This window comes from Bubalus kerabau, chromosome 4, assembly GCF_029407905.1.
Source record: "Bubalus kerabau isolate K-KA32 ecotype Philippines breed swamp buffalo chromosome 4, PCC_UOA_SB_1v2, whole genome shotgun sequence".
NCBI classification, from domain to species: domain Eukaryota; kingdom Metazoa; phylum Chordata; class Mammalia; order Artiodactyla; family Bovidae; genus Bubalus; species Bubalus kerabau.
The window spans coordinates 151636138-151663282 of NC_073627.1; the positions used below are offsets into that span (position 1 = coordinate 151636138).

General features: G+C 45.8%; 1 protein-coding gene across 2 annotated transcripts in view; it reads right to left on the reverse strand.

Moving 5' to 3' along the window:
* The window catches only part of BICD2 (BICD cargo adaptor 2), a 55776-nt gene that overhangs the window by 10741 nt on the left and 17890 nt on the right, over nucleotides 1-27145 (reverse strand). For both annotated transcript variants that reach the window (XM_055579065.1, XM_055579066.1), the window contains exon 2: nucleotides 12490-12702. In XM_055579065.1, the coding sequence (XP_055435040.1) occupies nucleotides 12490-12702 (213 nt within the window). The remainder of the gene's footprint in view (nucleotides 1-12489; nucleotides 12703-27145) is intronic.

Below are 27145 nucleotides of genomic sequence, written 5' to 3' on the forward strand. Positions count from 1 at the left end.
TCACTTATATGAAATATTAAGAATAAGCAAACCCAGAGAGACTGAAAAAGCAGATCAGTGGTTGCTGGGGGCAAGGGGAAGATGGGAAGGAGAATGACTGTTAATGGGGTTTCTTCCTGGAGTGATGAAATATTCTAAAATTGATTTGGGATGGTGCATGAATCTGTAAATATACTAAAATCCACTAACAGCATATTTTCAAATGGGTGATTTGTAAGGGATATGAATTATCTCAATAATTCTATTAAAAAAGTCCCTGCCTCCAAGTTGTCTAGGGGATTCAAACATGCACGGAGAGAGCCAAGTGCAGACCTGGCATGAATTGTGCAATCAAGACTGTGGGGGATTCTCAACCAGCTACTACTCTGTGCCAAGGGCCAGGACCTGGGTCCCTTGGCCAACATTCTGGAGTCATTGTATACACTGTAGGATGTTTAGCTGCAGCCCCCATACCTGCTGTAACCACAGAAACTGCCTTGACTCAAGGTTGGTGCCCCTGGAGGCAGAATCGTCTCTGAGGCAAACTCTCCATCTCTCCTCACATTCTCGGTCCCAACATTCTAAGCAGCCTCCCCTAGATACCTGCAAAGATCTAATGCCCACCCCCTTCGCTAGAAGCACCATCACCCACTGGGCCCCAGAGCTCACTCTGTCCTTCTCTCCCAACACAGCAGCATCTCTGCTGGTGCTGAGGTTTCTTGTGATCACATTGATGCATACACTTTGCAGACAAGATTCTATGATTCCACATAGGTACACATGGAAAAGCAATGTTGGACTGATAAAGTGAAATAGGACCAATAAGAAAAGAAGAACACAACAAAAAGGGGAATGAGTTATCACATATATCAAGTACTCCTGACAAATGCTTACTACCAAAATCTGCAGCAAATGGACCAATGCAGTCCCCTCATTAAGTGAGCCAAGGAGGCACCCAACAGATGACATGGGGTGCAGGCGGAGCAGCGGCTGTGCAGCGCTGGCGTCTGAGGAGGCCTTACAAATAGCAGTGAATAAAAGAGAAGCGAAAAGCAAAGGAGAAAAGGAAAGGTATATCCATTTGAATGCAGAGTTCCAAAGAATAGCAAGGAGAGGTAAGAAAACCTTCCTCAGTGATTAGCGCAAAGAAACAGAGGAAAACAATAGAATGGGAAAGACTAGAGATCTCTTCAAGAAAATTAGAGCTACCAAGGGAACATTTCATGCAAAGATGCCCTCTAAAGGACAGAAATGGTATGTTAGGTATAGACCTAACAGAAGCAGAAGATATTAAGAGGTGGCAAGAGTACACAGAAGAACTATACAAAAAAGATCTTCATGACTCAAATAATCACGAATGTATAATCACTCACTTAGAGCCAGACATCCTGGAATGTGAAGTCAAGTGGGCCTTAGGGAAGTATCACTACAAACAAAACTAGTAGAGGTGATGGAATTCCAGTTAAGCTATTCCAAATCCTGAAAGATGATGCTGTGAAAGTGCTGCACTCAATATGCCAGCTAGTTTGGAAAACTCAGCAGTGGCCACAGGACTGGAAAAGGTCAATTTCATTCCAATCCCAAAGAAAGGTAATGCGAAAGAATGCTCAAACTACCACACAACTGCACTCATCTCACACGCTAGTAAGACAATGCTCAAAATTCTCCAAGCCAGGCTTCAACAGTACGTGAACCGTGAACTTCCAGATGTTCAAGCTAGATTTAGAAAAGGCAAAAGAACCAGAGATCAAATTGCCAACATCTGCTGGATCATGGAAAAAGCAAGAGAGTTCCAGAAAAACATCTATTTCTGCTTTATTGACTATGCCAAAGCCTCTGACTGTGTGGATCATCACAAACTGTGGAAAATTCTGAAAGAGATGGGAATACCAGACCTCCTGACCTGCCTCTTGAGAAATCTATATGCAGGTCAGGAAGCAAGTTGGAACTGGACATGGAACAACAGACTGGTTCCAAACAGGAAAAGGAGTACGTCAAGGCTGAATATTGTCACCCTGCTTATTTAATTTACATGCAGAGTACATCATGAGAAATGCTGGGCAGGAGGAAGCACAAGCTGGAATCAAGATTGCCAAGAGAAAGATCAATAAACTTCAGATATGCAGATGACACCACCTTTATGGCAGAAAGCAAAGAACTAAAGAGCTTCTTGATGAAAGTGAAAAAGGAGAGTGAAAAAGTTGGCTTAAAGCTCAACATTCAGAAAACTAAGATCATAGCATCTGGTCCCATCACTTCATGGGAAATACATGGGGAAACAGTGGAAACAGTGTCAGACTTTATTTTTTTGGGCTCCAAAATCACTGCAGATGGTGACTGCAGCCATAAAATTAAAAGATACTTACTCCTTGGAAGAAAAGTTATGACCAATGTAGACAGCAATTAAAAACCAGAGACATTACTTTGCCAACAAAGGTCTGTCTAGTCTAGGCTATGGTTTTTCCAGTAGTCATGTATGGATGTGAGAGTTCGACTATAAGGAAAGCAGAGCCTGAAGAATTGATGCTTTTTAACTGTGGTGTTGGAGAAGACTCTTGAGAGTCCCTTGGACTGCAAGGAGATCCAACCAGTCCATCCTAAAGGAAATCAGTCCTGAATATATATGGGAAGGATTGATGTTGAAGCTGAAACTCCAATACTTTGGCCACCTGATGCGAAGAACTGACTCACTTGAAAAAACCCTGATGCTGGGAAAGATTGAAGGCAGGAGGAGAAGGGGACAACAGAGGATGAGATGGTTGGATGGCATCACCGACTCAATGGACATGAGTTTGAGTAAACTCTGGGAAGTGGTGATGGACAGGGAAGGCTTGCATGCTGCAGTCCATGGGGTTGCAAAGAGTCGGACACGACTAAGCAACTGAAGTGAACTGAAATTACTGATTGGTGAAATGCAAGGCTTGTCAGGAAAGCAAAACTCCTGAGAGGCAAAAATAAACAAAATAACACAGTGTGAGCGGTAACCTGAGGAAACATATTTACTTGCTTCCTAACAAAATTCTACATACACCTTGACTCTGGCCATTTCCCTTGCTTACCACCCAACTGATTATTACGATTAATTTTAATGTCAGCTTATCTAGGCCCTGGCCTCCAGATATTTGGTCAAACACCAGTCTAGGTGTCACCATTAAGGTATATTTTCAGATGAGATTAACATTTAAACTCACAGACCCACTGAGTAAAAATGTGGATCCAATCAGTCGAAGGCCTTTAAAAAAAAAAAAAAAAAAAAAGATAGCCTTCAGACTGAAGCTGCGACATCAGCTCTTTCCTGGGTCTCCAGCCAGATGGCATAACCTGCAGATTTTGGATCTGCCAGCCACCACAACTGAGTGAGCCAATTCCCTACAATAAATTTCTGCCTTCCACCCCCCAACCCAGCACCCTGCAAAACACATACCTCTATCCATCTGCTTCTCTAGAGAGTCCTCGTTAACTCAATGATTGATATATAAGAATTGTGCTTTGGATATCAGAGAAGAAAAAGAAATAAAAGGTATCCAGATTGGAAAAGAAGTAAAACTCTCCCTGTTTGCAGATGACATGATCACGATACCACACACAGAAAATCTGAAGGATGCTACCAGAAAATTACTAGAGCTAATCAAAGAGACATAAGACCTGTAATGCAGAAAACGATAAGACACTGAGGAAAGAAATTAAAGACCACACAAATAGCGGAGAGATACACTATGTTCTTGGATTGGAAGAATCAATATTATGAAAACGACTATACTACCCAAAGCAATATACAGATTCAATACAGTCCCTGTCAAACTACCAATGGTATTTTTCACTGAACTAGGACAAAAAAATTCACAATTTGTATGGAAACACAAAAGACCCCAAACAGCCAAAGCAATCTTGAGAAAGAAGAATGGAGCTGGAGAAATCAATCTTCCTGACCTCAGACTATACTACAAACCTACAATCATCAAGACAGAAATATAGAAATATATTTCCATATATAGAAAACAAGAAATATAGGCCAATGGAACAGGTTGAAAGCCCAGAGATTAACCCATGCACTTATGGGCACCTTATCCTTGACAAAGGAGGCAAGACTATACAATGGAGGAAAGACAGCCTCTTCGGTAAGTGGTGCTGGGAAAACTGGACAGCTACATGTAAAAGAGTAAAATGAGAACACTTCCTAACACCATACACAAAAATAAGTTCAAAATGGATTAAAGACTTAAATATAAGGCCAGAAACTATAAAGCTCTCAGAGGAAAACATAGGCAGTATAATCTTTGACATAAATCACAGCAAGATCCTCTTTGACCCACCTCCTAGAGTAATGGAAACAGAAACAAAAGTAAACGGATAGGACCTAAATAAACTTAAAAGCAACTGACAAAGGATCAATGTCTAAAATATACAGGCAGCTCATACAGCTCAATATCAGAAAAACAAAGAGCCCAATCAAAAAAATGGGCAGAAGACTTAAATAGACATTTCTCAAAAAAAGACATTCTCCAAGTTGTTCAGTTGCCAAGTTTTGTCCGACTTCTTGCAATCCCATGAACTGCAGCACGCCAGGCTCCCCTGTCCTTCACAGTATCCTTGAGAGTGATGCTATCTGACCATCTCATCCTCTGCTGCCCCCTCTTCTTCTTTTTCCATCAGTTTTTCCCAGCATCAGGGTCTTTCCCAATAAGTTGGCTCTTTGCATCAGGTGGCCAAAGTATTGGAGCTTCAGCTTCAGCATCAGTCCTTCCAATGAATAATCAGGATTGATTTCCTTTAAGATTGACTGGTTTGATCTCCCTGCTGATGGCCAATAATGAAAAGAAGTTGAACACTGCTTATCATTAGAGAAATGCAAATGACAACTATAATGATGTATATCACCTCATACCAATTAGAATGGCCATCATCAGAAAAACTACAAACAATAAATGCTGGAGAGGATGTGGAGAAAAAGGAACCCTACTGCACTGCTGGGAATGTAAACTGATGCAGCCACTATGGAGAACAGTGTGGAGATTTCCTAACTAGGAATAAAACTACCCTATGACCCAGCAATCCCACTACTGGGCATATACTCTGAGAAAAACACAATTCAAAAAGACACATGTACCCCAATGATCACTGCAGCACTATTTATAACAGCCAGGACATGGAAGAAACCTAGATGTCCATCAACAGATGAACGAAGAGAAAAGATGTGGTACATATATATGCAATGGAATATTACTTGGCCATAAAAAGGAACACATTTGGGTCAGTTGTAGAGAGGCAGAGGAGCCTAGAACCTGTTACAGAGTGAAGTCAGTCAGAAAGAGAAAAACAAATATTGTATATTAGTACATATACACGGAATCTAGAAAAATAATAATGATGAACCTATTTACAGAGAAGAAATGGAGATGCTGATGCAGAGAACAGACTCATGGACACAGCAGGGGAAATACAGGGTAAGACAAATTGAGAAAGAAGCATTGACATACATACAATATCATGTGTAAACAGGAAACTGGTGGGGAAGCTGCTGTGTATCACAAGGAGCCCAGCCTGGGGCTCTGTGACAACCTAGAGGAGTGGGATGGGGAGGGAGGCTCACCAGGAAGGGGATATATACATATAATTATGACTGATTCATGTTTTTATACAGCAGAGACCAGCACAGCACTGTAAAGCAATTATGCTCCAATTAAAAAAAAAAAACTGCCCACTCAGTATGGCAAGGCACAGGAGTTAAGATGGTGAAACAGGGGCAGCAAGTGGGAGCTGTTGGTCAATGAAAAATGTAAATGGACTTTACTTAAAACTTAACAGCTCTCCTCAATGAAACAAGTGGTCCTAAAGTGGACAGAAAAAGGACAGAGGGAGAGACAAGACCACGGGCCAGCTTGACTGCTTAGTCGAAGCCCTCTGCACCCCAGAACCTGTGTGCCCAGGCTGTACCAGAAGCCTCTGCTGAGCTGCACCCTAGCACAGTCTGCCTGCACAGGAGAACCATTTTTGCTTTTTATTGAGATATGATTCACGTCCCATAAAGTTCACCCACTGACAGTGTACAATTCTGAGGTTATAGTTTATTCATAGTTGTGCACCATTACCTATTCTAGAATATTTTCATTACCCTAGAAAGAAACCACACACCAATCAGCAACCACCATTATGCTTTCAGTCTGTGAATCTGCCTTTTCTTGGCGTTCACAGAAATGAACCTGGACAACGTGTGGTCTCTCTGCATGGCTCAAAAAACCTTTCACTGACTCTGTCTCCATACTGGCACTGCTCTGGCAACCCTAGGGGCATGACCCATTCCTTCACTACTGAGTACTGTCTGTGCTGGGCGCTGTTCTAGGCTCTGTGTTGTTCACTGAGGCTCCCTAAAGTTGCCCACGTACAGCACACACATTGCCAGCTGGTGTTGGCTGCTGCTGAGGGAGGCCCTGATGAGGCAACGAGAGGTGCTATACTGAAGTCAGGTCTGGGAATCTGGACTGCAGAGAAGTCAGCACTCTACACTGCAGAGCCCCATCAGAGTGCGGCTGGAGCTCAGGCACAGGGAGGGAGCACCACCCTGCACAGGAGTGCTCCAAAGCTGGTCTGTATCGTTCCCCAGAGGAACGGGCAAGACATTTAGCCAGGAGGTCGCAGCCCAATCCCCAGGAAAAGCCTGTGGCCCCAAGGAAGGCCAGGGTGGACATGGGAGTAATGCCCCAGTCCTGTCAGACCTGCAGAGCCTGCAGAAGGAGGTGATGGCAGAGGCAGAGCCTGGAGCAATGTGAACACAAGACAAGGGTCTGCAGGTTGCTGCCACCCAGAAGCTGGAGAGGTTCCACGTGGAACATGGTCCTGATAGCACCTTTATTTCAGATACAGTAAATTTAAGAGAATAAAATCTTGTTGCTTGTGGCAATCTACTATGATGGCCCCCAAAACCAAATATACAAATTTAGGTTTAATACCAGGAAAAAGACGCCGCTGTAACAAATACCTGAAAATGTGGAAGTGGCCATGGAGTTGGGGATGGCCACAGGCTGGAAGAGCTTAGAGAGCAGGATAGGAAAAGGCCAGACTGCCTTGAGACTATTGGTAAAAAAAAAAAGTAATTGTTTCAGGTGACTCTGGTGAGGGTCAGAGAAGAGTCATAGAGAAAGATTCCATTGTCTCAGGGAATGCATGGACTATCGTGAAATAACACTAGGAGAGATGTGGATGCCAGTGGTGCTCCCAGAAAGGCCTTAGAAGGGAATGAGGAATGGCAGAAAGGCTTGCTGTAACACGGCAGAAAACCCAGCTGAGCTGTATTCCAGTGCTGCGTGGAAAGCAGAATTAGTAAGCAAGGAAGATGGATGAACAGCCTGGGAGATTCTGAAGCAGAAGGTTAGAAGTACAGCCTGGTTTCTCCTTGTTGCTTATAGCAAAGTGGGAGAGGAGACAGAAACCGAAGAAATAATTGTAAGCAAAACAGAACTAGAACTTGAAGATTTGGAAAATGCTCAGCTTGTCCTTATTGCAAAAAATTGAGAAAGCATTTTTCTGGAGACAGCACCAAGGGTATGGCTTACATCTCAGCCACCCGGCTGGGAGGCCAGCAGGCCCACTGCTCCCTGGGTTCCAGAAGTCAGAGGAGGGGGCCAACAAAGACTGTTCTCAGGTCTTGAAATGTGGGGCTTCTTACTTTCTGGGACCTGCAGCCCCTTTATTCTTTCCTTTTCTCCCTTCTGGAATGAGAGTAACTCTCCTTTGCCTATCCTAACATTGTATTCTGGAAGCACATAATTTGCACAGGGAGGAATTTCACCCCAGGATGGACCATCTCAAAGTGTCAGCCTTTCCTAATTTAGTGAATTTGAGATGTGATAAGGGATTTGAAGAGTTGATGCTGGAATGGGCTAAGACTTCTGGGAATGAGACGAATATATTTCACATGGAAAATATATGAATTCTGAAGGCCAGAGGGTAGAATGTTATGGGTTTTAACTGTGTTCCCTCAAAAGATATGCTGAAGTGATAAGCCCTGGAAGGGGTGAATGGGATCTGACTTGGAAATACGGTCTTTGCAGATATACCCAAGTTAAGACGAGGTAATAGGGGATTAGAGTCAGCACAAATCCAAGGGCTGGTGTCCTTCCAAGATGGAGAGTTGGAGACACCCAGGGAGAAGGTCACAGGAAGACGGAGGCAAAGATTCCCAGAGACTGCCAGAGGCACGGGAGGGACTCTCCCGCACAGCCTCCAGAAGCAGCCGCCCCTGCTGAGGCCTTGATTTTCTGCTGTCTTCAGCCCGCAGTTTGTGGTCATCTGTCACAGTGGTCACAAGAAATAAACACAGGTTTTGGTCTTATCCCACTGAAAGCTGGGGTCGGGCATGGGAGGATGAACCCTGAAGACACAGGGGGAGCCCAGAGCACCGGCACAGAGCTAAGTGAAGTGGAAGAGGAGCCCCCAGCGCTGTCAATACTGTGCCAGGTGACCCACCTCTCATGGGAGGGTGCTGTGGCTGCCCCCACCGGAAAGCTGCCAAGGGGCAGTCCCAGACAGGTGACTTCACTCACTTGGCACGTATGCTCCTGGGGCCACCAAACATCTGTACTGCAAGTGTGCTGTCACCCAGACAGAACCACACCTGGAGAAGCAGCAGGGAATCTGCAGTGAAGAGGCTCAGACTGGCTCAGGCAGGGGTAGGGCTGAGGGGCCCGTGTGGGAGGCAGCGCTGAGGAAGCAGTGACTCAGCCTTGCCTCCACATGGAGGCGCTGTGTGAGGTGCTCAGGAAAGCGAATGCCCTCGAGGGGTAGCCATACCTCGGCTCACCTCCCAGGGCCTTGTCTCCCCTCTGAGAATGGAAGGGATGGTAACTGGAGAAGCTGTGGCCCCTGTGCTTCCATCCGCAGCACCAACCCACTCTGCTGCAGGCCACACAGGCTGGCCACAGCTAACCAGTCTACCTAACTGGTCTTCCTGCCTCCAGTCAGATGGGACAGGCTCCCACAACAATTAGCTTTTGCTCTCTCATCTTGTCTTTCCCCTGCGTAAACGCTGGCTCCCACTGCTCTTGGCGTGCTGTGGCTATGAGCCCCTAGCCTTGCCCAAGCCCCTGTCCCAGTGCTTCCAGCTGCCTTCTCGCCCTCTGTGAATGCACTAGTGGGCGCACGCTCACTCCTCTGCCAGAATTCTCTGCTACTCCTCCCTCTTTCCCTGCTAAGTCACGCTGCTTGGGGAGGTGCTCAAACATGTGCGGCTTGATTTCACGTGACCACCCAACAGAGTGGAAGCCAAGAGGAGGGTCTAAACCTCACCAGCTCCCCACAGGTTTGCACATCAGGACTAACAAACCTAGAAAGCCCTCCAGGCTGCGGTGAAGAAACTCGGGTCAGCTTAGCTTCCCCCACGGCCTGGGCAGATTCCACCTTCTCAACTCAGAACTGGAACACAGCCTCCTGTCATAGCAGCGGAGCTGACAAAGGAAGTATGGGCCCTTACAGGTCTGCAGGAGAGCTTCTGGACAACAAAGCGAGGTGCACCCAGGTTACAAGCTGGCCTGGCAGGTGAGGGCACTGCCGCTGCCCTCAGGGGAACCTTTGCCTGGCACACACCCAACTACCAAGGGCTCAAACAAGCTCCCACTGGCCATTGTGGGGTTTGATTGAGAGAAGCACCTTTTCTCAGGTGAGCCTGACAAGAGCAGCCTTGATGATGCACAGCGACCAGGGACACAGGAGGCCTTGGTCCAATAGGGTATAAACCAGATAGTATGCGGGGTACCATCTTAGCACCCCCTGTAGGCCCTCCCTCACCAATCTGACCTCCTAGGGGGCTGCTGGATGCCGCATCTGAACCAGCTGGATCCAGCTCTGCTCCCTGAGAGGAATTTCCATTTCCTTATGGAGTCCATTCCCTCAGGACTCATCTGGGTACCCCCTCCAGCTCCTCCTCAGCTGCAGGGCTCACCCCTGACTTTACCCCTTACCTTTGCTGCTTTCTCTACAAACCCAGGGCCATTTCTCTTGACTCTGGACTGCCAACGTGACATTCTCCACTCAATCCCCTGGATCTGGAGCATAGGTGTCCTTCTGTACAGGCCTGTCCACACCACAGTGGAGAGCCCCCTAGTGCCTGGGGCTGCTGCTCCTGATCTAGCACCCACCACTTCAGCTTGTGGCCAAAACCCTGGCTTCCTTTCAGCCGTTCCTAGGGGCCCAGATGCCACCATAGAAAGAAACAAGTATTTCTGGCTCCTAGCCAGGACAAAGGAGATGGTAACAGATATGATTTCTCCTGGCACATCTTTGCCACTCACTCTTAGGCCTGTGAAGGGCCTGATACATGCAGAGTCCACCAGGAGAGCAAGGCCAGGGTCCACTGGGATGGTAATTTTACCTAAAGTGGTCACCCCCTGGGCTGATGATGCCCACCCCCTCCTCAACTCACAGTTCTGCTTCTCAAGGCAGCCCTCACCACCCGTCTCAACCCCTTCCCAAGGCAAATCTGAGGAATGTGCAAAAGACTTGACTCTGTCATCAGTCAGCTCGGTCTGATCCTTGGGTCTCTCTCTGCTTCTCTATGTGCAAAATGGGCCCTCGGGGCATGTCCCAGGGCAGAAGCTGGCAGGGCCCATTCACACACAGTGCAGAGGTCAGGACCCAGTGACCCTGGGTGTGCAGTCAAACCTTCTTCACCTTGATCTCCCAACCTGTGAGATGAAGGAAATAACTGGATGCCCACAGGGTCACCCAAAAGACAAGTCACAGAGTAGCTGGAACTGTCCCACACGTTGAGCATGTTTGCCATACGTGTCACATGACGGAGGCCTCGAGTTCCTCCTGGAGAGCTGGGCATGGGATGAACCCCTAAGCCAGACATCACAGGGTGGAAGGATGGGGGTGGGTCAGAGGGCACAGCACAGCTGGCCCATCAGTCACTGAACTGGACAGCAGCAGGAGCAGGCACCAGCAAGGAAAGGCCTGCGTGTGGAAGGGGCATTTCCTGTGGAGACTGTGCAGAGCCTGCTTGCCTGGATCACACCAAGACAGGTACAGGCTGGTGCGCCTCAGGGGCAGCGCTCAGTGTTGAGCTCTCAGGATCTAGGCTCCTCAGCCTCAGTACAGGCCTCCTGTAGGAGCGGGCCTCCAGGGCATAGCCCCAGAGGAGCTCCGCACAGCAGCTCAGGCAAAAGTGGCAGGGCCAGGACGAGCAGAAGAATAACTGGAGAGGGATGGCAGCAGAGCACAGGCAGAGCCAGCAATGGTGGGGACACTGACCAGGGCTCTAGTCTGAGTAGGCGGTGACAGACAGCCTCCACTCCAACCAAGAACCTGGCATGGCTCCATAGTGCCTGTCTGACAGTGATCAGGGGCACACAGGCAGGGCCTCAGGAGAAAATGTACTGAGGATGTATGGGGGTGGGGAGTCGAAGGCTTCCTCCAGAAGCACTAACAGGAACGGCAGGAAACCTGACCCCACCAGACCTGTTCTTCAATAGCAGCATGTGGGACTGGCTTAGTTCATTTCCTGGCGCCAAAGCCAGTAGTCAGCAAGTCCCCTGCCACTCCTCTGAGGAAGAGGGAAGCTGCAGAATGAGTCTGGGCTGGGGAGAGCATCTGCACTGACTCTTTTGGAAAAGGGCTCTTAGCTGGCCATGAGGCTGGCCTCCCCCTTAGGTGGTCAAATCTACAGCTCTGATAGTCCCTTCTCCCCACCCTAACCAGAGAGCTCCTGTGTGAAGATATGAGATCATGCACTTCTCCTGGATTCAAGCCAAGTTCCTCCCCAGCCCACAAGTCTTGGTGACCTCTGATCCCAAACCAGGATGGATGACCACTTCCCACTGCTGCCAGTTCCTGGGCTCTGTCCCAAACCTTGCCAGTGTCCCTCCCACCCCTGTGGAACCCTGATTGCCATATACCATCCCATCTGAGGTGTCAACCTCAGAGCTGACCACCACTCAGAACCATCTGCTGTTCTGGTCAACCCCTCCCCACCCCTATGGAGAACAGAGGCTAACAAGGCCCTTCCTGATGAGAACTTGGGGATTCTGACAGTAAGGTACCCTAAAGCCACGGCCAGGACTACAGCTCAGGTAGACGTCTGGTCATGCCTGCTCCCCTGCTGCTGCCGCCCCACCCCATCTTGGGAACACTGGCCCAGCCTCCCACCTCTCTCAGAGGGTCCTGGCTGCCCTCCCCTCCACCTGCCCAGGCCTCTGACGGCCAGGCCCCTGTTAGGGGCCAAACTGACCCTCGGAGCTGTTTGTAGTGGCCTCCCTCTGACTTTATTGTCCCAAGCTGGCAGGTAGACACTATAATTACACTGCTCACATGAGGAACCCACGACTCACATCACCCCAAATGCAGAGATGGGACTCTGCCATCCCCAGACCTTTCTGAACCACCATGGACCACATGAAGTTGGGGTAAAACAATCTGTGGGTGGCCCTGACCGCCCCCCCACCCCGACCCAGGGAGCACTTACTTGTTTTCCCACCACCCACCTAGAGTCAAGCAAACTGCCCCAGTTTCACTGGTTACCTCCTTCAGCTCCTGAGCCACTGAGGCCAGACGCTCATTCTCCGACTGCGTGTTGGCAAGCACATTGCGCAGCTGCTTCAGCTCTGTCTGCAGCTCTAGCACCTTGCGTACATAGTACTGCTCCTTGGAAGCTGACTCCTGGATCAGACTCTCCTCTCGGCTCTCGCCATCTGCAGCCACCTTCTTATGGTTCGTGTGGGCCTGTCCAAATGCCTGTAGAGGATGAGATGCTCTTGAGAGAGAGCCTGGAGGCAATCCTGTGGCCAGACACACAGGGGAAAGTGGGGGGACTTTTCCCACAGGAGAAGCAAGATACCTAAGTGCGATATGAGAGCTATGAAGTTACAGAAAATCTGGGGGTGGGGCTAATGAGGAGCCCTGGTAGGACAGGATGGTGGGAGCGGCTGGAGGAACTGGGACAAGGCAGGGATAGGAGGCCCCAGCCACTGTCTCTGCCAGTGTGGCCCCCATCAGCAAACAGACCCCTGTCCTGGGTCCCGGCAGGGAAGCCCCCAGCACTAGGGTGGGTCTGAGGTTCTCCCCCAGATATGGAAACCAAGGTTCAGGCAGTGCCCTTCCCTTGATTGATCCTGATTCACTCATCCTGGAAGACACCTGTACCAGGGGAGGCCTGAGAAGGTGAGAGCCCAAGCCCGGTACAAGTGAAGCTTGTGCCAACTGATCCCCACGTGTGTCCTAATTGGGAGACCCTGCCCACCTGCCCAGGACCTGGGCACAGAGCTGAAAATACCCTAGGGGAGAGGACCCACCATCCCCAGACCCAGCAAGGGCTTTGGGCTCTAAGAGCAAAGGATCTTGCAGTGGTTCAGGGAGGAGCCCCCACGAGCAAGTACAACCAGAACTGGTGCTGGTCTGCCCAAGTCCATGCCCCAGGTCCCGGCCAGCTTGGACGCACCATCATGCCCTGTTCATCCAGGTGTCACAGCCCCAAGCGAGCACCTTTGCTTTTCTTTCCCTCCCACCCTGCGTCATCACAGTAGCCAGGACACGGCCCACACAGGCCTCTAGTGTGCATCCTCCCCAGGGAGCCCCTCTTCACTGGCCACCCCACGCAGACCTCTGAGGGGGAGACCCTGTCTCTTTACAGGGCTCCTGGCTCACAGAAGGAAAACAAAAGAGAGAGGGCTATTAAAGAGCAAGGAAAATGATGCCTTTATTTCTTGAGAGAAATACAAACATTTTCATTAATTTATTATTTAATATGAAGTCTAGAAATCCAGTCTAAGAAAACAATTGGGAAAACATACAAAGCTATGAATATGAGCAAAGCTCATATGTATATGAGCAGGACTATTTGTAATATAAAAAATAAAAATGTAGAAAGCAACTTGATTCTCTATCTGAATAAAGTAGGGTAGGGTCAGGTCAGGGTAACTGCTCTCCCTCCCAAGAGTGGGCCTTGTTCACCTGCTCCCAGTCACTGACAACTTGCTCTGTGAAAACACAGGTTCCTTTTTAAATCAAGTCAGCTCAGCTCTCTCTCTGATTTCTGTTGCTGTCCTCTACTTCCTCCATCCTTGTCCCAGGGAAAGACCAAAGCACAAATCCGTGTCTAGGCAGGACCTGCCACATCCTGGGTGGCAACCCCAACTACCAGTTCGCATGCCACAACTAAAGATCCTGCATGCCACAACAAAGACTGAAGATTCTGCATGCCTCAACTGAGTCCTGGTGCAGCTAAGCAAATAAACAAGTAATTAGGGGGGCAAAAAAAGAAAAAAAGGAAGAGGTTTTCAATAAATTGTGCTAGAACCGATAGAAACCCACATGCAAAAGAATGAAGTTGAATCCCTTTCTTACATCATATATAACAATTAACTCAAAATAGATGAGAGATCTAAATGGAAGACCTAAAACTACAACTCTCAAAAGAAAATGTGGGTAAATCCTCATGACCTTGTTGCCAATGGGATCTTCCTTGTGGCACCAAAAGCACAAGTAACATTAAGAAAAAAACAGACAAACTGTACTTCATCAAAATTCTAAAATTTGTGTATCAAAGCATACTATCACATGAAAAGACAACCTACACAATAGTAGAAAATATTTTCAAATTTTTGTATTTGGTAAGCGTCTAGTATCCAGAACATATAAAGAACTCCTATAACTCAACAATAAAAAGATAAACAAATCAATTTAAAAAATGGACAATGGACCTGAATACATGTCTCCAAAGATTTTTAAAAATGGCCAATCAGCTTATTAAAAGGCACTCACCATCAGTAGATACGAAAAGGAAAGTCAAAATCACAATAAGATAGCGCCTCACACCCACTAGGATGGGTATAATCAAAATTTTTTTTAAAAGGAAAATAACAAGTGCTGGTGAAGGTATGGAAAAACTGAACCCACTGCTAGTGGAATATAAAATGGTATTGTGGAAAACAGCCTGGTAGATCCTCAGAGAGTTAAACATAGAATCACCATATGATTCTGCAATTTCACTCCTAGGTACAGACTCAAGAAAAATGATAATATACATTCACACAAAAACTTGTACACAAATCTTCATAATAGCAGTAAGCAGAAAAAAACCAAATGGCCACCAACTGAGGAAGGGATAAATAAAACTGGTCTACATATACAATGGAGTATTATTTGGTAATAAAAAGAAATGAGTTACTGACACATGGAACAACATACATGAACCTTGAAAATATTCTGCTATGTGAAAAGAGCAAGTCGCAAAGGGCCACATATTGTATGATTCCATGCATATGAAATATCCAAAACAGGCAAATCTAGAGATCGAAAGCATATGAATGGTTGCCCATGACAGGGAGTGGAGTTGGGAGGTTGGAGGGGGTGACAGTTAAAGGGGTATCTTTTGGGGCTAATGAAAATATTCTAAAATTAGTTGAGGAGACAAATGCACAACTCTGAATATACTAAAAGCCAATGAATTGTACATTTTGAGTGAATTGTGCGGTAAACTGAATTATACTAATAAATTGTTACAGTTGTTTTAAGTTAAAGCATGGAAGAAGATAAAGCACACTAACACATCTCAAAAGAAAGCTGGAATGTCTCTATTAATATCAGATAGAGTAGGTATTTTATATATCTTTTATATATTTTTCAATGCAAAGAATATCACCAGAGACAAAGAGGACCATTTCATAATAATTAGTCTAAGTCACAAAGAGAACCTTACAATTCTAAACATTTATGCACTTAATAACAGAGCTTCAAAATATATGAATAAAAAACTGGTAGAACTACAAACAAAAATAAGACAAATCCAAAATTATATTTGAGAGAGTTCAACACCCAACTCTCATTATTCCTCTCAATATTTCATAGGACAAGTAGACAGGACATCAATAAGGACACAGTAGACATGAACAGCACAATTAACTAGCCTGACCTAACTGGCATGTCTAGAGTCTCCCGCCCAACAGCAGCAGCACATTCATTCTTTACAAGGACACATGGAACATTTACCCAGACAGACCATACTCTGGGTTAATGAAACACACTCCAGAAGGATTCCGGCCATACAAAGATTTGTTTTGACCACAGGAAATTAAATAAGAAATCAATAATGGAAAGATTTCTAGAAAATCCCTAAATGTCTGGCAACTAACCAACACATCAAAGAAGAAACCAAAAGTGAAACGAAGTATTTTTAACTACATGAAAATGAAATGAGTATGAGAATTGGTAGGATGCCATTATGGCAAGGACTTAGGAGAATATTTATAGCATTAAATGACTATGTTTAAAAAAAAAAACTACCAATCTAATCAATAACCTCAGCTTCCATCTTAAAAATTACACCAGGTATTGGGCACAAAGCTCATGATGCAGCTAAAAGCCCTGTGAGGCTAAGCCCTTTTAAGAGATAAGAAGACTGAGGCTCACAAGGCTAAGAGCTTAGCCCCATGTACACAGCTGGTAAGAAACCCATGCTCACCCCAGCTCACCATGCCATAGTTTTCTCCACACAACACTCCTCCAGGCCTTTGCCCAAATGGTCTCTGGGCATTCTACAGGCCAAGGGACGAAGGCCTTCAAGTCCTGCCTGAGGGCTACCGTGTTTCTCACCTCCCAGACACAAGTTCTGTACTGAACACAGACCCTATAAACCCCACTGGAGCATGGTTTTAAACCCACCTCATAGGCTGTGTGTTACTTAAGGAAGGAGCTGTTTCTTGTATTTGGCTAGTTTTGGGCCCACATGGTATCTGATTAGAGCTGAGCCAACCCCAGTGAGAACTGCCTCTCCTTTCAGCTGTGTGCTTGTGTATTCACTCACTCAGCTGTTCAACAAACACTGGACAGCACGATGGTGTCTGGAACACATATTGTGTACACCCTGCCTGAAGCCCTCATGCACTCTGATCTTCTGGTAGCGGGAGCATAACTGGCACAACCACTCAGGAAAACTATTATCTACTAACACTAAGCACACATCTGTTCCACGACCCTGCATGTTTATAGGAGCATCATTTACAAAAAGACTCAAGCCAGAAAGTTCCCAAGGTCTGTCAACAGAAGGAAAAATTATGATACAGTCACATTACAAATACTACACAGAAATGAAACTAAGTAAATTGCTGTTATTTAAACAACATAGACGAATCTCATACAACATTGGGTGAAAGAAGTCAGACACAAGAGATATACTGTATGATTCCGTTTATATATACAACTCAGCTGGTAAAGAGGCAGTGGTCCCTTGGGTTGGGGGAGGGCCCTTGAAAGAGGCTTCTGGAGCTGAAGATGTGTCGATGCTTGATCTGGGTGCTCATTATGTAGGCGTGTTCAGCATGTGCAAGTTCACGCTTATGATTTGTGCTCTATATGTTTCTCCTCAGTAAAAAAGTAAAAGCAGAAACAAGAAACAAGGAGCATATGAAATTCAAAGGAAAAAACAGAAATAATAAGGATCAGAGTAGAAATCAATGAAATAGACAAAAAATAGATAAATTAAATCAAAAGCAAGTTCTTTAAAAACGTTAATCAAATGGATACACTTCTATTCAGAATAACTGAGGTAGGGGTAGGTGGAAGGAGCACCACAGGTATTAAGAAGAATAAGGGATATCATGAATAGTTTGATGCCAATAAATATGACAGATGAAATGGAAAAATTCCTTGAAAGATAAAAATTACCAAAGCCCACTCAAGAAGAAATGGATAACCTGAATAGTCCCAAATCTACTAAGGCAAGTGAATTTGTAGTTTAAAACCACAGAGAGAACATTCTGGGCTTCACTGATGAATTCTACCAAACGTTTAAGAAAGACCTAAATCCAACGTACACAGATTCATCCAGAAAACTGAAAAGCAAGGAAAACTTCCCACCTGACTTTATGAGACCAGCGTTAAACCAAAGACAGTACAAAAATCCACCAATATATAAAAAGGGTAAGGAATTATGATACAGAGGGGCTTATCCAAAGAATGTAATATTGATTGACAATCATTAGAAGAAAAAAAATAAATGAACTTGAGTATATTAAGACAAAAAAAAATCTAGGGGATCATCTCAAAAGCTGCAGGAAACTCTGACAAAATTCGACATTCATCCCTGTAAGCAGTCTCAGCAAACAGAAGGGAGAACCCTCAACCTGATGACATCTTCTAAACATCTGTCAGCTAACATTATTTAATGATGAAAAACAGTCACCTTGCTCTGGTCAACACTGCACTTTTTAAGTTCTCAGCCTACAGTGCCATGAAACAAGAAAAATCAAAGGGATCTAGCCTGGAAAGGAAGAAGTAAAACTGTCTTTACTTAGACATCACACAATAGTCTGTATAGAAAATCCAAAGAAATCTACAAAGTCACTAGAACTAATAAGTGAGATCAGCTAGGCTGCAAGACACAAGATTACTATATAAAAATCAAATCTTATTTCTGTATTTGTTTAGGACTAAACAATCGGAAAATGAAAAAAATTTAAACACTACTTACAACAGCATCAACTGTATTAAATGTTTATACTTAAGTCTGACAGAAGATATGCAAGACCTATACATTAAAAGCCACAAAATACTGCTGAGAGAAATTTAAAAATAGAGATATATCTATTCATGGGCCAAAAGACTCAATATTGTTAAGATATCAATTCTCCACAAATGGGTCTTTTAATTCATCATGATGACAATCAAAATTCCAGCATTTCTCTTTTTGGTGGAAATTGAACATCTCATTCTAAAATTTGTATGGAAAGCTAAGGGACCTAGAACAATCAGAATCACTTTGAAAAAGAAAAATAAAGCAGGAGGACTAACTAGCTGATTTCAACATTATAAAGCTATAGTAATTAAGAGAATATTGCTGTTGTTCAGTCGCCCAGTCATGTCCAACTCTGTGTGACCTCATGGACTGCAGCATGCCAGACCTTCCTGTCCTTCAACATCTGCTGAAGCTTGCCAAAGTTCATGTCCATTGTATTGGTGATGCCATCCTGCCATCTCATCCTCTAATGCCCTCTTCTCCTTCTGCCCTCAATCTTTCTGAGCATCAAGGACTTTTCCAGTGAGTCGGTGGTTCACATCAGATGACCAAAATACCGGGCATACTACCAGCATAAAGACAGACAAACAGAGGTACTGAACAGAATAGAGAATCCAGAAATAGACTCTTATGTACAGCCAACTGACTTGACAAAGGTACAAAGGCAATTTGGTGGAGAAGGGATAATCTTTTAATACATGGTGCTGAAATAAATGAATATCCTTATATTAAAAAATGAACTACCACCCATACCTTACAACATATAGGAAAATTAATTTAAAACGGATCATAGGTTTAAACATTAAAAGTATAAGATTTCCAGGGGAAAACAAAAGAAAATGTCTGTGACTTTGGACATGACCTACAGAAGGAGAAACTGGTAATCTGGACTCCAAAACTATAAGCTTATGCTGTTAGACAAGGTAAGAGAATGACATGATAGACTGGGAAAAAGTGTGTGCAAATCACACATCTTTTTTATAAAGGACTAAGATCCAGAATATAAACTCAGTAAGAAAAATAATCCAATTAAAATTGGGCAACAGAAAGTTTATGCCTCTTCTTGTCTTAACATGACAGAAGAATACCATGTTCAGTTCAGTTCAGTTCAGTTCAGTCACTCAGTCATGTCCGACTCTTTGCGACCCCATGAATGGCAGCACGCCAGGCCTCCCTGTCCATCACCAACTCCCGGAGTTCACTCAAACTCATGCCCATCGAGTCGGTGATGCCATCCAGCCATCTCATCCTCTGTCGTCCCCTTCTCCTCCTGCCCCCAATCCCTCCCAGCATCAGGGTCTTTTCCAATGAGTCAGTTCTTCGCATCAGGTGGCCAAAGTATTGGAGCTTCAGCTTCAGCATCAGTCCTTCCAGTGAATATTCAGGACTGATTTCCTTTAGAATGGACTGGTTGGATCTCCTTGCAGTCCAAGGGACTCTCAAGAGTCTTCTCCAACACCACAGTTCAAAAGCATCAATTCTTCGGTGCCCAGCTTTCTTCACAGTCCAACTCTAACATCCATACATGACCACTGGAAAAACCATAGCTTTGACTAGATGGACCTTTGATGGCAAAGTAATGTCTCTGCTTTTGAATATGCTGTCTAGGCTGCATATAACTTTCCTTCCAAGGAGTAAGTGTCTTTTAATCTCATGGCTGCAGTCACCAACTGCAGTGATTTTGGAGCCCATAAAAATAAAGTCTGACACTGTTTCCACTGTTTCCCCATCTATTTGCCATGAAGTGATGGGACCAGATGCCATGATCTTAGTTTTCTGAATGTTGAGCTTTAAGCCAACTTTTTCATTCTCCTCTTTCAACAAGAGGCTTTTTAGTTCCTCTTCACTTTCTGCCATAAGGGTGGTGTCATCTGCATATCTGAGGGGCTGCTGATAAATGAGTGGGTCACAAATCTCATGACAGGGAGATTTGTCCTAATAGTCCTATAATTCTCTACTCATTAAAAAATGTTACATCCCAAATACTAACCGCATTTATTTAAGCCACTTGTGACAGACGTACTTAATAAACTATACACTAAACTCTGATGCTTAAAAATGTAACTGATTTTTCTTTCAAAAAAAATTGGCAAACAACTATACTTCAATGAAAATTAATTTTAAAAAATGGGCAGAAGAACTGAACAAATACATCACCTGAGAAGATACACATATGAGAAAGAATCATATGAAAAGGTGCTGAACATATTAAGTGACAGTTCAGTTCAGTCGCTCAGTCGTGTCCGACTCTTTGCAACCACATGAACTGCAGCTCGCCAGGCCTCCCTGTCCATCACCAACTCCTGGGGTTCACCCAAACTCATGTCCATTGAGTCGGTGATGCCATCCAACCATCTCATCCTCTGTCGTTCCCTTCTCCTCCTGCCCTCAATCTTTCCCAGCATCAAGGTCTTTTCCAATGAGTCAGCTCTTCGCATCAGGTGGCCAAAGTATTGGAGTTTCAGCTTCAACATCAGTCCTTCCAATGAACACCCAGGACTTATCTCAAGGGAAATGCAAATAATAATTAAATGAGTTAACCACTACATATCTACTAGAGTACTGAAGATTAAAATGTCTGATCCTACTTACCAAGGCTGGATGAGTGGGAAGCAATTAGAATTCTCCTACACTGCTGATGGGGAATGTAAATGGTACAACCACTTTGGCAAAGAATCTGGCAGATTCTTAAAAAGTTAAGCATATATCTGACCTATGGCACAGCCATCCACTCTTAGGTATTTACCCAAGAGAAATCCAAGTATGTATCTTTGTACAGATACATATAGGAGTCTATGTATCTGTAACAACCAAAACAAAACAAACTCAAAACAGCCCAATGACCATCAATAGGAAAGTAGATTTTTTTAAAAATGTGGTAATAGCCGCACAATTGAATACTACTCCACAACCAAAAGGGACAGCTATTGATACACACATTAACACAGACACCTCTCACACCAAAAATACAGTATGTGTTGTATGATTCCATTTATGTAAAACTAGAAAATGCAAACAAATGTACATATCAGTGTTGCCTGCAGATGAGGAGGAAAGAAATTACAAATAGGGATGAGGAAACGTGGGGATGACGAATACCGTCATTATTTCAATTACACTGTCTACTTCATGAGTATGCACCCATATGAAAACTTGTCTAGAGCACAGATTCAAGAGTTGTGGCACACAGGCTTAGTTGCTATGTGGTACGTTGGATCTTCCTGGACCAGGGGCTGAACCTCTGTCTCCTGCATTAGCAGGCAAATTTCTTTACCACTGAGCCACCAGGGAAAACTTGAACACTTTAAATATATTCAATTTATTGTATTTCACTTATACTTCAATAAAGCTAAGAAAACAACTTGGATGTTTCTGAAGCATTCAACCTGGAGACCTCACCCTTGTGCTCACTGCCCCAGCTCACAGGCCAGGAAGCTGAGGGCTGGAGAGGTGGAGACAATCTATGCACCTGGTCACTCAGCCCACCTGTCTTTCTTCTGACCAAAGCATCCTTACACACCTCGCAACATCCTGTGGGGCTTGAATCTATCTCAAAACCTGACCCCCCAAACCCAGGAGGTTCTCAGAGCAGCTAAATGTACCATCTGACTGCAGTGTCCAGCTGTGGATATGCTTGTCTTTGCCTCCCCGCACACCTCCCAGGCTGGTGCTTTCTGGAGGGCCTCACAAGTTCCCGGGCAGCTTGGGGACCCAGCTTTGGTCTCCACCCCAGGCCTGCCCACGATATTCCCTGACCACTGACCTCCTGGATCACAGGCTGCCTGTATGGGCTCTGAGGTGGCAGTGGCAGTGCCTTTGTGATGTCCCCACAGGGCTGCGCCAGCTGTAAGCAGGCTAACGCTGTTTCGACACAGGATTGCAGACCACACCCTCCCCACTGCTGTGTATCTTCCCAGGTCCAGTGAATACAGATGTGAGGTCATGCCTGGCCTTGCTTCAAGTACATCCGCACTCACGTGGACACTTGGAGCCAGAAACAAACATAGTGGGGGAGGTTACATGTGCCAAATGGGGAGGGTGCCCAGGGCAAGCTTCAGGCCAGGAAGGGAAGTTGCAGGCCTCCAGAGGCAGATTTCAAAGCCAAACCTGGTGGCAAGAGAGGTCACAGCTCAGGAAGTAGTGTGAGCACATGCCAGGCAGGAGGTCCCAGGCTCTCCGGCAAGCATCAAGGGCCGCTTTCTGAGAAGGGGGCAGCTGGGAGACTCAGAGACCATGGGCACAGCCTGGGAAGAAGACCCAAGTGGGGAGCAGAGGAGCTGGGTGGGGATGGGAGTCAGGTCTGGGGGCTTCCCCAAGTGACCTGGCAGACCACCTAGCTTCTGTGGAGTGGGAACAGCGGTGAGAGCTCAGGATCAGGGCACGTGCACACTTGGGTAAATGAGACCTGGGTCACCCTGACCCTCCCGTCCTCAGGCCTGAAGTCTCACTGCAGGAGGCCTCAGAGACAAGACAGGATGAGTTCCTGTCGCAAAGTTCTGGCTCTGGGTCGGCCCGTCTTGCTGCCCAGTGCAGCCACCCACCTCAGTATGTTGAGGGCAGCATGGTTCAGAACACAAGCACCCAAAGAGTAGGACACAGAGGGGACAGAACAGGTGCAGGGCCCCTGAGCTGCAGTTTCAACTAGGGGCGTGCCGGGAGCGAGGCAACTAGGGGACCATTTATGAGGGTGGTGTCCTGGCAGGGATGAGACTCCCATGAAGACATTCAAGCAACAAGCCAAATCTTTGCTTCCACTAGAGGCTGGGACGCACCAGTGGACAGGTATCCCCCCCTCCTGCCTCAAGAGGAACCAGAAGCCTCCAGAGCCAGCACTTCTGACTAGCGTCAACATGCTGAGATGCCCAACAACCCCTGGCCCCATGCTGTGTTATCCAGGACCAGGTCCAAGTCTCCACCAGATACTCAGGCCCCCACTAGCCCGACAAGGCCAAGATTCAGAGACAGACGCAGGACAAAGAAGCAGAGATAACAATTACAGATAACAGGCTTCCTCTGACCACCTGATGAGAAGAATGGAAGTCAGCACAATGTAGCCCTGTGGCCCATGTTTGGTCCAAGTCTCGTTATGCTACTAAAGTTGTCTTGGAACAGAGCTAAATGGGAAAGCTGAAGCAGGCTAGCATGATGCTGGGGCCTCTGCCTCGAGTCCATGGATGTGAGGTCCACAGAGCTAGCAGCCTTCATGGCCTACACTAGGGTCAGCAACTAAAGCGGACTGACAGTCTGGTGTCTATAGGGGGTTCACGGACTTTCCAGGCAATAGGCTCCATCTGCCTCTCCCTAACCTGCCTGGCTAGAGAAGGCAATGGGAACCCACTCCAGTACTCTTGCCTGGAAAATCCCATGGATGGAGGAGCCTGGTAGGCTGCAGTCTGTGGGGTCGCGAAGAGTTGGACACGAATGAGAGACTTCACTTTCACACATTGGAGAAGGAAGTGGCAACCCACTCCAGTGTTCTTGCCTGGAGAATCCCAGGGATGGAGGAGCCTGGTGGGCTGCCATCTATGGGGTCGCACAGGGTCGGACACGACTGACGCGACTTAGCAGCAGCAGCAGCAGCAACCTGACTGGCTAAGGGCACCGGTCCCACAACACTGCTTTGGGAAAGATCTATGGTGTTCTACTTAACTTACTGGGAGTGACAAATCCTTCCTTTCCCATTCTTTGGCTTGGCCGAGTCTTTTGGCCCAACATCCACCAAGAGTTACCAGTTTTTCAGGTGACAATTTGATGTAGGAGATGCAACACATGCCAAGCCAGGAGAACCAGACTGAGCATTCCCAGGATGTTAGGTGTGCTTCCAGGAAGCAGTTTTCACAATGAAGCTCGGGTTTGGGATTCTCAACTTCCTTGTTGTTGGAATTCCTGGGCTGATCCAGCCCCACCCTCCCACAGCAGTTCCCACAGCTTCCTGAAGGGCTAGCAGCCTGCATCAGGGTGGGGGCATCCCGGAATTGCCAACTCCTATCAGCTGCCCATCCTGGCCCCTCTGCTGGGCTTGCTGCCTAATCCTTTTCCTGGGGTCAGGGACTGGGGACCGTCATTATGTGCCCACCCCGCCCTGTCTCCCTGTGCCACCAGTAGCTTCACAAGGACCTTTCAAGAGCTTCCTGAGTGTCTGGCCTCGGGAGGGTGCCGCTGGTACCAGGAGAGCCCACACCGTCAGGACCTCAGGAATGGTCTTGGTTACTGTAACAAGTGATCGTCAGCACTACATCCTCTCTATCCCCCAACCAGAATCAGGGGCCCCTAAAACATCCCTCACTTCTTTTCTGGTTCAAAGTGGTGTCCCTACCAGAACTTCACCCTGGGAAGCAGCTCCTCAGAGCGAGTATGTGCTGAGTACCCCAAGGGGCAGAGTGCCAGCCTGGGGCAGAGCTGGGCCACCAGCAGCTGGTGCTCAGGGAAGGAGGAGTCCCTCCAGTCATCACTCCACACGGTCACCATCTGCTGGCACACTTGGGCCTGCTGAACCTGTCAGCCCAGGCTCAGCCCCACCTCAGCCACAGAGCACTTACTAATCAGTTGAAAGCTGTAATTGTCTGCTGATCTGAGGAAGGGAAGAGCAGCCTTGGGAACTGGCCTCTCTCCCAAACCTTAATTCAGGGAGCTAGGCAGGGAAGAGGAACCAGTAACTCAAGTTCAGTGCAGGCTGTCGCAGTCAATATTCAACAGATATCGACTGCTGGTGGCTTCCTCTCTACCCCAAAACTAGTACATACAAACCACGGGGCTTAAGCCCTTGCTTGAGTCAAAAGGGCATCTGGCAACTCTGAGGACTGGAAAGAAGACATGATGGGGAGACCTGCGAGACGGGGCCACACGTAGGCATTACCCTACGGCCAGCTTCCTCTGTGAGGCTGTCAGCCCCAAGAAACCACATCAGCCTCACTCATCAACCTCAAAATGGGACTCAAGTCTGTGAATTGTATACAAATAACAAGTCCAATACTTTGGCCACCTCATGCAAAGAGCTGACTCATTGGAAAAGACCCTGATGCTGGGAGGAATTGAGGGCAGGAGGAGAAGGGGACAGAGGATGAAATGGCTGGATGGCATCACCGACCCGATGGACATGAGTCTGGGTAAACACCGGGAGTTGGTGATGGACAGGGAGGTCTGGCATGCTGCGGTTCATGGGGTCCCAAATAGTCGAACATGACTGAGCGACTAAACTGAACTGAGCAAGCGCTATGATATTATCACGAGATAAAGATTTTACAGCACCAACCAAAAAACACAGACTGGCTGGGCAGATGAAAACAGATGAAAAATGCATGTGCTCCAGTTACCACATCACTCTGCTTGATCCCCCCAAACTGTATGTAATTATGTCATACTGTTAGGTTAATCATGTCCCATTATGGCTTGCAACTGTAATTATCTTTTATTTTTTGTCTGGCGATTGATTGTGAAAACTGATAAACATCTTTTACTACAGTGATTATGTAACTATTACTTAACACCATTGAATCATGACTGGTCAACAGAAAAAAACAACTCTATATTACCAAAAGTGTGACTTAACAGAAAAACCTGTAATCACTTTTTAAAATCCAGATGCATATCAGAATTATCTTGAAAATTTTTGAAAAATACAAATGCCCACGTATTGCTTTTTTTCTTCCAGAGCTCCAGATACATTTCTAATGAGTAGCCATGTTTAAAACAACTCGACTATATAAGGTTCTTTTACTTTTATCTAGTTTTTCACTTTTTCTATTTCATAGTCAGTGCTCTTATTTCATTTAGCTTATGTTTTCCAATTTCTCCATCTCTTCTTTTTTTTAATGTTCTATCTCAAGCCTTTATCATATGTAGTAGAAAAACTCTTGCATACATATATATAAGTAATATGTATATGTATTTTAGAAAACTTATGAATTTTTTCCCAACTAAAAAACATATGACATTTTGATTCTACTTGTCTTAGTATGAATAGAATGCTAGATTCCTAATTTTTAAAAAATAGGTATGCCAACAAGCAACAAAGGTTTACTGTACAGCACAGGGAACTAATAGTCAATATCTTTTAATAATCTATAATGGAAAATAATTTCAAAATAATATATATGTATAACTGAATCACCTTGCAGTGCATCTGAAACACTGTAAGTCAACTACACTTCAATAAAATACATGTATTAAGAAAAAAATATATATCAGTATGCACCCAAACACATGGAATATGATCTCTTAAATAATGTCTGTATCAGAGAGGGTATACGAAACAACAGAAAACCAAGTAAACAAAAAGTAAAAACATTTCATATCAGAACTTGGGGATCACTGCCAAAGCATTACTGTGCTGGGGGAGGGATTATACTATAAATACATATTAATGATAAAAATAGCAACTGAACAAAAAGATGAGGCAAAAGTCTCACAAAGAGGAAGTGACATAACAAAAACCCCAAACAAAAGAAAAAAAGCCACCAAGTTAGTTTATTTTCTCAATCTGATGATGATTATATTCATATGCAAAAGCACAAGCCCCTAAACCAAGGAGCTGCAAGCCAGTCCCTTACCACCACCACCATCACCACAACTTCCCCCACCCCCAGCGGCTGCCCCACCCCCCGGGACTTTGCACTATGGCAGGGCTGGAAATCAGAACTTCTCTGTCCACTCACAGCACAAGACAGG